Below are 13268 nucleotides of genomic sequence, written 5' to 3'. Positions count from 1 at the left end.
ACCCTAACTCCACTTCAAATGCCACTCATTTTATGAAACTGTGTCTATACTCCTCTTCTGATTTGTGTGAAATAACTTCTTGTTCCTGCTGGTGAGTGAAAGGACAGTGGTTTTTGCACTGGATGAGTTCTCTGGCAGCTTGGATTTTATCAGTATCTGAATATTGAAATAAAAGAAATGAAAATATTAATACAACACATGAATATGAAATTTATTACAGTATATCGACTTACACATCAGCATATAATGGTAACAGTAACATCCAGTCCTACATTACTTCAAATAAGATGCTGGGGTCTGAGACTAGGCTATCACAGACAGAAACATATTACGGACAGTGACTGGACAAGTCCTTGAAGGGATTCGACCCTGTATATGGACATCAGCTTATATGGTGCCTTAGTCTTCAACCTGTAGACCACCAGGCATCTCAAATTATATCACATATTCAAATACCAAGATCCAGTCATGAAAGAACTAAGAGAATGCCACAATATGGGAAAGCCAGAATAAAGGTGTGCTACTACCAATATATATTATTACACTATGTGATATGCAAAGATACAGTTCAGTATTCAGATACTGTTTATTAATGTTAGCCTGAAAAATGCTGGCAAACATTTACCAAAATAGGCATGTGTGGTTATGCTTTTCACTTTAACAGAATGTTCAAGAGTTTATACAAAAGCTTCAACAGCAGAGAATTACGAAAAACTAAGCTATTTTATATCAAGGCAACTATACTTTGTCACCATCTCCAACTACTTCACACTGTTCTACTTTTATAATGTTCCTCTATTATGGTCATTATATTACTGCATTTCATTGATTTACTTGCAGACTTAAGGTGCATTTCTATGCTCTAAATCACTGTACTGGTACGGAATGTAAAGTACAATCAGGTCGAAACATCCAGCTGACTGAATGATAAATATGCATGTGTATACTGAAAATACTGATAATAAGGCTACTTTGGTTTTTGCATCTCAGTAAAACATTGTTTCTCATCAATGACACATTCAAAAAGCAATATATAATCTAGATTACACACCATCACACACTCGATGCACTTCTCATCAATTTCTGGAAGCACTCTCTGCTCCCTATTTTTTTTCTCCACCCAACACGTCATTCCCCAAACATATACAAACACACAAATACCCACCACAGTCACCACAAACCTTCGGGTATGTATCACCCTTCGTGAACCTGAAGCAGATATTCATCCTGTATATGTTACCCTACTTACAAAGACACAAGTGCACCTAGCTGCACTACAATGTGGCCGCCGCCTTTCCTTGCTTCAAATAAACACAAATACGACTCATTAAGTGTCCACTATGACTTCAATGTAAGGCATCTCCTTACACCACAACACACTTACTTACCAGTGCACCTCACTTTCGCAAAACAGACAATCCATTAACATTACATCAACAAAAGGTCTCTGGGAGTGCCTAGCTAAAGTGGCTAGATTCCTGCAGTCCACCAGCTTTACATCTGGATGACTGTAGATCCACAACAACTCTATGCTCTCTGAGTCACTCTGTTCTCGCTCCATGCTCACATACTAGGTCTGTTGACTGTGTTTTTATTTCATTCATTCATGTGTTGGGATGCTCGCAAGTGAATAATTTTTTGATCACTTCATGAGTAATTTGCCAAAGAATGCTAAGCCAATATGTTAAACTATGTTGATGGTGGAAATTTTTTTACTGCTGTGATTATCAAAATCAATAAGGCAATAAAACATGAACGGTGAGCCCTGACTGTCTTTTCATTCACCCAAGTTAATGCACTACATGAAATGCTTTATCAAACAACTACAGTACTATGATTTGCCATCCATCCATCCATCATCCAATCCTACATTGCCCCATGAAGAGCACAGGAGCCCGGGGCTAAGCAAGTTGGTCCTGACATTTAAGATGAGAGTGACCAGCCTCACTCATCCCTGATTGGCATTACATGGGCTTTAAATAAACCCCAACCACCCCTCGCATGTAAACCTTCACCGTCTCAATCCGACTGGAGCACCATAATTACCCATTAAACCACCAAGCACCAAAATTTGGTTTTGTGGTTACCAACCAGCATAGTTAATGGTTTCCTGGTGTACAGGAAACCATTTGTCTTGTCACTCAGTGTAGTCACCCACAGGCAGAACAAAGAGGAAAGAATGAAGGAAAGAAAGACACAGGAGGTAGTGTAAAGTCACGTGTAGGCAGAAGGACAAGGAAAGAATGAAGGAAAGATACATAGAAAAGGATGGAATGAAAGAAGGATAAAGGATAGTAAAGGGCACACACCTGAGAGCAGCACTGCATCAAGTGAGTGGATGGTGAGTATCCCCACCTACCACATCTATAATTTGCTTTTGTGTGTGTGTGTGTGTGTGTGTGTGTGTGTGTGTGTGTGTGTGTGTGTGTGTGTGTGTGATTTTTAATAGTTTTTTATCAAATCCACAAATTATGCATAGGTACTTCATTACCTCCCTCAATCCAATGACGTATTTTTCATTTATTTCTTGCTATACCTAGACGGTTTTATTCAGTTTTCGACAGACATTCCGAACTGAAGAGGTTCGATATTGCCTTCATGCATCCTTTTGTTAAATAAAGACCTTTCCAAAGCTAAATATAATTCTCTGGAGACAACAAGAATAAATCAATAAAATACATTACTGACCTGGAAAGGTTAAGATGAAGAATGTACACTACAATAAGAGTATATCACAGCTATGAGGGTTTACTGAACTTGATACCTGATTTGAAAAACAACATTCCTTCATAAAACCAACAAAAAAAATCTTGGACTGAATATTTCTACCTACACAATTCCCTCATCAGGTGAAGACTGCCACTGCGATATCCAGTTCCAAAGTGATTCCTGGAAAGAAAATAATAAAAACAATGGAAATATCACCACTGTCATCATCATAATTCAAATTCTCACTACAGTAGTTAATATGATAGAGGTGGTTAAATCCAGACTAAGACTGAAAAAGCACAGAAATAGGAGATTAATCAATTGTAAGTCCTGTGAAATGGACCATATATCATTTATTCACCAGTCAAGCTTTCAAAATTATGGCTTCACCTCACACAAACTCATATTTTCAATGCGATTCTCAAAGACCTGTGGAACAGCCATTCCACTGACTAATCGGGTTAAAACTCTAGACATACCCCACCCACCTAATTCTACACCTTGTCATATTTTTTTGCTTCTTCAGTTTCCTTATTTGTCTCCCACTATTCATTTACCATAATTAGTCTGTTCTTCCTAATATGCTATGCCTCCTCCAACTTCCAAATTCTCTCACATTATTTTATTTATCATTACCCTCTTTGTATCTATCCTCTTGATAATGACCATACCATCTAAGCAAACTTATCATCATCATCATCATCATCATCATCATCATCATGTAAATCTAATTACCTATACAACTGTAAAAGTACTTTAAGGGCATACAGGAGATTAATATAGTTATTTTTGACAACCATATACAGTATGTGAATACTATGTGTACTGGGCATTCATTTACAATGGAAGGTTACTGTTATGAAAAAGCTAAATAATCCATGCTGGCAAAGCAGTATACTGTACTGTATACTTAAAAATGAAACACTCACCAATGGTTAATATTATGGAAGAGCTTGTACAATTTAAGCCTGTTGTTAAAGCCTTGTGCCTTGGGTATGATGCTGTGATATTCATCCCAGAACCTTCGGCTAAACCCACCAAACATTGCAGCAATGGAGAGATCAAATTCATGGTGCCCATAACATGAAGCAGGATCAAACACAACTGAAAATTAAACAGACTACAGATTTCCATGGCAAACATTACAACTCAAATGGGAGTTTTTGAAACTGAACTGAGATAAGTACCGGTACCATTACTGAGATTAAATCTACTGCATTTTACAAGTAAACACTTAGTTCAACTGATATATGTACAGCATTATACACTCAATTCTTATATGATGCTGGCGAACAGGAATATACCATGCACTGGTTGAATCTATATTAGACAAACCAACTTTCACCAGACCTTTCCAGACCTTGACACTTACTGTCTGATGGTTGTCACCACATGTTACCATTGATTCACTTCAAATAACTCTGTTTTTTTCCTTTAGAAGTTGCTTAGTACCAACCAACAATGGTTTCTCCAACCACAGGGTTTTTCCCGTAGGTGGAGAAGGATTACTGTAATGATACGGCTATGGCTGAGTTTGTCTGGTTGAAAGGCATCTTACTGTATCTTATAATGTTATGTCCACATAAATCCATTCTGTCTGAGATATCTTTTCATTACATTCTTGCCATCTCTTAATTATTTTATTCATCTCTGGATAGGCATTCAAACTAGATAGGTTAGATATAGCCTTAGTATATACGTCCCCCTTCAATAAATGTGGCTTTTTCTAATCTACACAAATCACTGGGTATCAGCAAGTGTAAACTGATGAGCACATCACTAGCATTCAAGTGGTTAATATGACTCTCAGTACCACATACACCAGTTACTATACCTGGGCCTTCTCTTGTTTCTGCTGCATTACCACTCCATAAGTCGCCATGAAGGAGTGATGGTCTGACCTCAATACCACTGAAGAACTGAGGAATCTTCAGTTGTAGATGAGACCATAGTTCTCGGGCCTCTCTGTCTTGGTACTGCAATTAATAAAAAACTTGACAAATCTTGATGGCACCCTCAACACAAATGCAACATCTCCCTGATACACAAAGCCACTGTATCCTTGGAAGACAGTTTACTCTCATGTTTACAGAAGAAATCTACACAGCAGCCTGTCAATTGTCAAACTACACTAATATAGTATTACTATCACAGTTATCCCTAAACCCACACCCATCATGCAGCTCCTGAACACTTCAACACTTTTTTTCTCAGTTGTTGACTGTATCTATTTTGGCCAAGTACAAAAAAACTGCTACACATGTGGTGACACCACTGGCATCTGGTTAACACAGTAGGGTCTTGTGACTCAGGAATATTTACAGTAATGATCCAGGGAGAACTTTATTTCATATACACAGAGTCAATACACAATAAATAATAACTTAAATTTTTCTGCTGATTTTAACAAAGTACATTTATGTCTAAGTAATTCCAAACTCAATGATGACAAATGAACTCTAAAATACTGATATTCATCCTTTCCAGTAAAAAACAGCGTAAAGAATACTTAAGGAAAAAAAAAAAAAAATCTACGGACAAAAACACGGGACTAACATGTTCATACATAATTTCTGACTCCAAATAAAAGAAAATAGCAAGACTGTATATGTCTGTCAGAAAATATTTCAGACTCGTGATACAATAAACTCTCAATTACCTGTTGTAAGCCAGCCAAGCCCTATGCTGAATAAAGTAAAACACCAGATATTGCTTAGTACCACCCCACTGGCTGAACATTCAACAATGAGCCAGATACTGTCTTACTACCTGTCTCGACCCTCTATCCTACAAACTTTTCCATGAGTAAAAGATGAAAACTACGCATTAAATACATTAATGATACAGTACAGTAATACAATACATTGTCTACTGCTGAATGTGCTCAACAAGTGTTGGCATTGATGGAGGGCCGAGCAGTACATTGTGCAGTACTGTGCTATACTGCACCACGTGCAGTCATAATTTCGAAATCACAGTAGAACTCTAGGACATGAGCACTGACAGGCCATAAGATCAGCAACAACGAGCATAGGACGCCACAGAGTTAGTCACAGCACAAGGGTTTCGCGACCGTGTGGTCAGAAAGGCTCAGCACACAGACACGTCTTTACTGTACAAGATCCATGGATGAGAATGAGTGCGTGGGGGTATGCTCACCGTGCCAGGTGAGCCACTCCCGTAAAGGCACGTTTCAGGGTTTTCCTGGGCATTGGTTGGCTACCGCCTACAAGCCAGTTTGTACACCTCGACACCAAATATTGCACAGAACCGTCGATTACATCCTGTTTCAGCAATGGATGTTGCATAATTTTGCCAGATATTGCTTTAACAGAGCCAAGCCAGCAGCGTCAGATATTGCGTTGGGTAGGATATTGCAACAACAGGTAACTGAGAGTTTACCGTACTTTATATAACAGTATCTTACTTACCAGTAACACCCAGCAAGGTTGTTTTTCATTTGAATGATTAATCATCTATTAAATACCTTTATGATAATTTTTAGCAACAGCACTTGAGTACGTGTCAGCAAGTGGGTTGGTGGAGGGTTAGTGCCCCTCCCAGTAAAACCAATAACTCAGTCAAATGGCCACCCCTTACGGGATTATGGTGTCTGGCAATAAATAGAATAGATAGACTTGAGTCATAAGTGTCTGAAAAGTTGTGCTGTACAGTATTACATAAATTTTACTTAAAGCTGCTTGTAGTAATTTCACACTTTTGATCTCCCCCTTCTCATGAGTTCACTCATTACTGCTGCATATTCAATATTGTTCAATCTCATCTCGAATGTTGGGACCAACTGCCTAGTCCCAGGCTCCTACGCTCCTCATGGGACAATGTAGGATTGATGGATGGATGGATGGATTCAATATTGTAATTTTTCAGTATCTTTTATAATCACTATCATCCTGACAAACTTTCTCACCTATGGACTGGGTGATGCTGGAACCAGAAAACAAGAAAATATACTTTAGATTTTCTGGAAAGAAATTATTTCTTTCATTGGTGCCTACTAGACACAGTGCTCAGATTTCAAAAGTATGCATTTAACAATAATAATTAATGAACCAGCACTGCAAAATGTGAATCACTTACCTCTTTCTCAATCAATGTTAGCTGCTGCTGAAGTTTCCTTGTATAAAAGACCTGCAAAAAAACATACAAGTCACATACAGTATACTATTTACTAACATACAGCAAGCAAAACATTAACAATATCAACCAATAACTCATTTATATCGATTTGAAAGACATATCTCTTGGGGTAAAGAAGAAAAAAAAATACTGCCCAAGTAATCCATGTACGTCATGATAGGAAAACAGAGTGGCACTGGGAAAGGAGTGTGGTAGGTCTCCATATTATAATTGCAAATCATACTAGATAGATAGATAAATAGATAGATAGAGAGACAGATAGAAGCAGGAAGTCAAATGATGAGAAGGTGTTGTGTTTGCGAGAAGCGAGCAGCGCTAAACGCTTACACGGAGGAAAGCTGACGACAGCGGCCAGTAAGGAGATGATGCAGTTAGCTGTCAGCAGTCCTCTCGTGAGAAAGTTCTGTTGCCATGAGGAACATACGTGACACACACACCCTACTACACCAGATTTTAGGAAAGAGAGTTTAGAAGGAGACAAGCGACCCTAGAGAGAGGTCGAGACGGAGATTAGCCTTAGAACAGAGAGAGAGAGAGAGATAGCGAGACAGGGAGGTAGCTACCCAGGACTTATACTATTATACCTGTTTAATATTTCCAAGACAAAACATTAACAATATCAACCAATAACTCATTTATATCGATTTGAAAAACATATCTCTTGGGGAAACTACTACAAGATATAAAAGCCGCTCGACCACAAGTCTAAAATATACTTCTCTACAAGTAACTACAAAGTCTTTATGACAGGAGATTGGAAACCCTACTCACTCATTTGTACTGTGCAGTAGTGGCATGGCATGGATATGGCAACCATATCATCCAGCAGTTTCCCCTTCATCACACACAGGTATCAAATAACCCACAAAGACTGACTGGGATCCTTACATATATGCATAAATAGATTTTGAAAGTTATTGTTTCAAACTTACATGGGTCAGCCTGGTTAAAACTAATGGCTAGTCAGGAAAACAACCCATCCTCAGAGGGTTAGACAAAACTGTTGCACTAAGGCCATTAACCCCTTCAATTCGCAATGGACTTTCTGTATTTTACTCCTGCTAGTAACGTAAGATTTAAATCAACTTAGACTAGACCTCTACAAGTGAGGAGGTTAATGTTAGCTATATCCAACTTCTAGTTTGAAAAGTCTTGCCAAAGCTCAATAAAACTGTCTGATGGTAGCAATAACAGAATACAAAACATAAGAGTCAAGCAGTCACAGGACTTCCAAACACATTGACCTGTACAGTGTTCCCATCAGTTAAAGAAGCCCCATAACACCTCTTCCTGCACAATTTAGTTTTCTTACTACGACTTGCTATTCTCTTCTGTGTTATTCAAATCATTCTAATACAACCACAACCTACATAAATAATGTACAAAATAATATCAACTGGTTGTATATAAACATACACACACACTATGGAAGAGGTGCTACAAAGCCTCCTTAGCCTACTAAGGCTTGGGATGTCTTTTTCATTTTATTCTTGCTATCTCCTTATGACTTTATTCAGCAGGAGACAGACTTTTCTAAATGAAAGGGTTAGATACACCATTAATAAACTCCTTCAGTATGAGTGACCATTCCTAAGTTTAATCAATTTGGGGGGCTAACATCAAGAAATTTAATAACTGTCAGTTGGTTCTATGAGGTTAATAAACGAGAATACAGGCATTAGACTTACCACCCAGTCATCACACCAAGTATTGTCTTGAGGTATATACCCACAACAGGTAGTGGCAGGAAAGCCAAACTGAGATACATATTTACAGCTGCCCTTCTCTGCCTGACCCACACGACTCTGTTCACCTGCTTCTTTTTGTTCTGCCTCTAAATTATGAAGGTGCATCCTGGAAAACAAAAGAAAGTACTGTACAGTTACATGCCCAAGTAAATATTACCTTCACTAACATGTATAAATGATGAATACCTCTTCCACGAAAACATGAGGGAGAACAGTAAGGTACCTGAACCTGTGAATATTTTACTCATTCTTCAGTAAACTTTACAAACACAGTACCTTACATTAAGCACAAACTGGCTAAAGCACACTAAAGTTTTCCAGTAACTGTACTATGATATTAAACAATTAACACTGGATTTCCAAAACCAATTCAACAATTTTTACACCTCCTAAAGGAATCAATCCAGTTCAGTATTTTCCCTACAAGCATGAGACTTGATGTCCTCTAAGCAGAATGTCCATTATCCTCTCCTCCTCCTCCTCATCATCATCATCATCATCATCATAATCCTATATAAAAAAAAAATATATATGAGTTCAGAAACAAGAAAATGAGAGAAATTCAAGTACAATAACTTCCTACTAAGTGCCCAACGAAATGATGATGATGATGATGATGATGATGATGATGATGATGACTGTCATTGTACTGATGAATTAAAATGCCAGTGAAATCAGCTTCATGCAAGGAGGTAGGTACAATAATTTACCGAGCAAGAAGGGATCCGAGGGCACCTGCATGGCGATTGAGTCCATGCATGTCTATATACTCCATGACCAAAACTGCACCACCAGCTGGGTTGTCCACCACTACTAATGGGTGTGGCACTTTGACGGTTCCGGTTTCCTCAATTGCCTGAAGGCTTGCATACTCTCCATCAAACATCTCCCGTGCCTATGAATAATGGTAACGTATCGGTCAGAGTCAAATTTCGCCTACTAAGTACAGTACTGTACTTTCTACCAAGTCTAGTTCACACTTACGATATGTCCTTCTATGAAGAATGAGAGAGAGAGAGAGAGAGAGAGAGAGAGAGAGAGAGAGAGAGAATCAGCAAAAGAATGTTAGGCAGCTGAGGAAAGGCTGATGTTAATTCACTCATTCATTCATTGCCAGACGCCATGTATCCCAAACGGGGTGGCCAACGGCTTAGAGTTAATTGTTTTACAGGGAGGGGCACTAATCCTCCACCAACACCACTTGACACGTAGGGATGCCAACAGCATCTGGTGTTCCCAGGCAGTCACCCATCCAAGTACTGACTAGACCCAACGTTGATGTTAATACTAGGATAATAATCACCTTCTCATGGTTTAATGACAGCAGTAAATAAGTTTACGGCAATACTGTAGAGATTGTTGATTCTTATATTTTACATCAATACCTGTTAAAAGAGGGGGTAAAGTAAGTCTTCTTCTTCTTCTTTTTTTTCTTTTCTTTTTTTCCACCCACTGATGGCAAAAGCAGTGATACTAAGTGCCACGTGGCACCAGCACTGCCAGTAAACCACCACCAAGTAGCATTTTTTTTTTTTTTTTTTAAATAGCCATATGCCCTTACTGTTGCCAAGTTTTACTGGTATGAATTTTGAGTTTTCCTTCCCTTACACTGGCTGACATGCAATATTAATGAGATCAGCTTACCTGAAAGCACATACTGTAACTGAGTACCATTATAAAAGATACACGTGCACTGTAGCAGCCTTTGCCCGAACTATTTTAAGCTCCTTGCATGAGAGTACAGTATTGAATAATATCAGCTACCAGGCTTTTAGCCCCACACAGTTTACATGGTGGTAGCTGCTTCCCAGAAATGAAGGTCACCTATCATCTCCTACCAAACACGATGGGAGGAAGTTTCATCCTACAGATGACTATCTCAGGCAGATGATGATACTGATGAGTAAATCTCTTAGCTTAAACCACAGTACAATAGCATCTACAGGCTTAACTTACCCCACCTTTTCCATTTCTTTTCAAAAACACTTTTCCAGTATCAGTCTTGTACACCTCCCCTTCACTTATGCATCCACCACCTCCTCTCCCAGTGCCTTCCAGCCGGCTAGTTCCAAGAGCTTCTTTTATAGCGGCCAACATGAAGGAATCTTTGATCCTGAAAATGGAATTTTAACTTTGTCATATATCTTTATAAAGGCTCCAACATGCTTACAAGTATCGACCTTGGTCACCTAATGGTGGCTCTTCATGCAGCTCAGTCTCTGGCAGCTTCCCTATTCAGTCCTTTATTCGAGCTCACACTCTATGACCTCATCTCATGTCTTTTTTGGACTGCCTCTTGCAACCCCACCCAACATTCACACTTCTCACCTTCCACACCCAACCGTCATCCTTCATCCTCTCAACACGTCCAAACCAACTCCATCTACCCCTCTTCACCACAACACCAAAACATTGCAGTCCCATCCTTTCTCTCAACTCCTCCAAATGGAATCATAGCCCCTCAGGCGTCGCATTCAAGGATGCACTAGACATCCATCTAATCATTGTCATTTCTGTATGTCTGAGCCTACAAATATCCTTTTACTAACTCAAAGTCAAATGACCACCCCTTACAGGATTATGGCGTCTGGCAATAGATAGACAGATAGACTTTACTGCACAGGTCTCACTACCATTACAACATTACGCTCCTTACACATGACAAGGAGAATCCTCTCGATGTCAGAAGAGGCAACATCTCCCTGAACTTCCTTCAACCACTCCTTACCATAGCCACAAAGCTAGCTCCAACCCCACCTCCAACACACAACATGTCCCCCACCCCCCCAAAAAAAGGATTAGAGAATTATTCCCCCCCAGCTAGACCTTGACGGATAATACAGCCTAGCCCTGTTTGGTGACGGGACAGCGCTACCTCTCCCAGCAGTGATGCCTCTGGGTGGGGCGCGAACTCTCAGCCATGCAATCTTGAGTCAAGCACTCTACCACTGAGCCACCCTGCCCTTCCCCCCCCCAAAAAAAAAAAGAACAAAGAAAAAAAAAAGCATCAATTGGGTAAATGTTTACAAAGCCATAACACCAGATTCTGAAGATGAAATTTGGCTTTCCCGTGGTGCTTTTATGTTCTGAAAGAATCTGACCCCAAAATCTATTGTAAATCACTAGTTTCCGAGTTTTACACCTGCTGACCCTACCTCTGAAACGAGTGTTTTCCAGCCTAGGTTTTTTTCTTGTGGGGAAAAAAAAAACAAAAAAAAAAGGTGAATTATGAATAATTTTATGCATTAACCTACCTAAACACCACTTGATCTAACCTAGGCCCGTGTAATTTGAGTCTAATCAAGGCCAAAATCCAGCTGTCAGCTACAGGTGCAATGCATCTACCAAACAGGGGGTTAATCTTGACTGATTTAATATAGGAAAACATGAGAGGACCACTTACGACCCTCTGATTGGCTGAAATTAGGGACACAGTCCACCACTGACAGTAATGACATACACCACCTAAGACCATAATGCACAAAAAAAAAAAAGGAAGAAAAAAAAGAAAAAGCATTGCTTTTAATGGACAGAACGTAAAACACCGCAAACACAGACACTCAATAAAACCCCTAAATATCTCACTCACTTCTTATTTGTGGAAGAAACATCACAGACGATAATTGACTCAAAACTGTGAAATTAATTTGTTCCTGACATTCTTAAAAATTTAGTGCTATGGCATACTAAATATTAACCTCAAAATGAGGTGGAGGGATGGAGTTGAGAGGTATATGAGGGAGGGGGGGGTGAGTTGGGGGGAGGGGAGTCAAATGGTGGGTGACAGAGTGACTTGGAGGCGTTTTGTCTGCGGCCACCCTTTGCGGGATTAGGGCGTCGGGCTATAGATAGAATAGATAGAAAATTTCCTTACCTTACCCAAACCCATCAAATTAAACAGCTGTAATGCTCCAGTTTTAAAGTAAATCCCACAGTATACTAAAACTGATCATAAAACTCTGTATCTATCAAAAAAAAAAAAAAAATCAAAATTATGGTACTACTCGACTATGCAAAAACCCTCTGTGTAAAACGAAAAACTGCGAGATTTCATCGTGAAAATTTCCACCCTCTCCAACCTTTTATAAAGATAAAATAGTTCAGACTTACTGTTACTGTAAATGAGGAACTCAAATTAATACTTCGAATGATATGTCAATTCGTTGTGAGTCCAAAACTCAATACGCAAAAACGTGAAAGGGAAGCACTCCTCAACTAGCCTAACCTAGAAGATGGTTAACTTTAAACAACCAATTGGTTAATTGAATTACTTTATCTTCATTGAATGAAAACTTCTATGAACTATGGATGGCAAATGCAAATTATGGCTAAACCAACCAGATGAATACCTGCCTAGTAACAGCACAGTAAACACGCAACCCCTTTGGAGTATGGATTAGACCTTGGACTCGCGTCCTTCTTCTCCTTCTTCTTTACCCTCAGAGGTGAAGTAAGGTAAATACATCAATGAGTGCTCATTTCCTATCGCACCAGAGGGCCAAATACTTGAATCAAACAAGAATATACAAAAGCAAGCTATTAATTAACGTCACTGGCAATGCATTTTCCAGTATTTTTAGGACTGATGTAAACACATGACCTTCACCAATGACGTAGTCGGACAGGTGCCCTCACGATCAAGAGAGGGAGCCC

The 13268-nt window shown here is 39.2% G+C and overlaps 1 protein-coding gene across 1 annotated transcript; it reads right to left on the bottom strand.

Annotated features, from left to right (window-relative positions):
* Positions 1–2652: 2652 nt before the first annotated feature.
* Positions 2653–13029, bottom strand: LOC145402115 (ketosamine-3-kinase-like). Its single transcript, XM_080274236.1, has 8 exons — positions 12965–13029; positions 10572–10728; positions 9326–9510; positions 8556–8721; positions 6808–6858; positions 4544–4685; positions 3639–3813; positions 2653–2889 (listed from the first exon to the last, which is right to left on the bottom strand). The coding sequence occupies exons 2-8, from the start codon at positions 10710–10712 to the stop codon at positions 2826–2828; spliced, it is 924 nt and encodes a 307-aa protein (XP_080130362.1). The 5' UTR covers positions 10713–10728; positions 12965–13029; the 3' UTR covers positions 2653–2825.
* Between the last annotated feature and the right edge of the window lie 239 nt (positions 13030–13268).

Source organism: Coenobita brevimanus, chromosome 6 (genome assembly GCF_032717465.1).
Source record: "Coenobita brevimanus isolate Jiangsu-jjx chromosome 6, ASM3271746v2, whole genome shotgun sequence".
Classification (NCBI taxonomy): Eukaryota; Metazoa; Arthropoda; class Malacostraca; order Decapoda; family Coenobitidae; genus Coenobita; species Coenobita brevimanus.
This window is presented reverse-complemented; position numbering and strand designations above follow the sequence as displayed.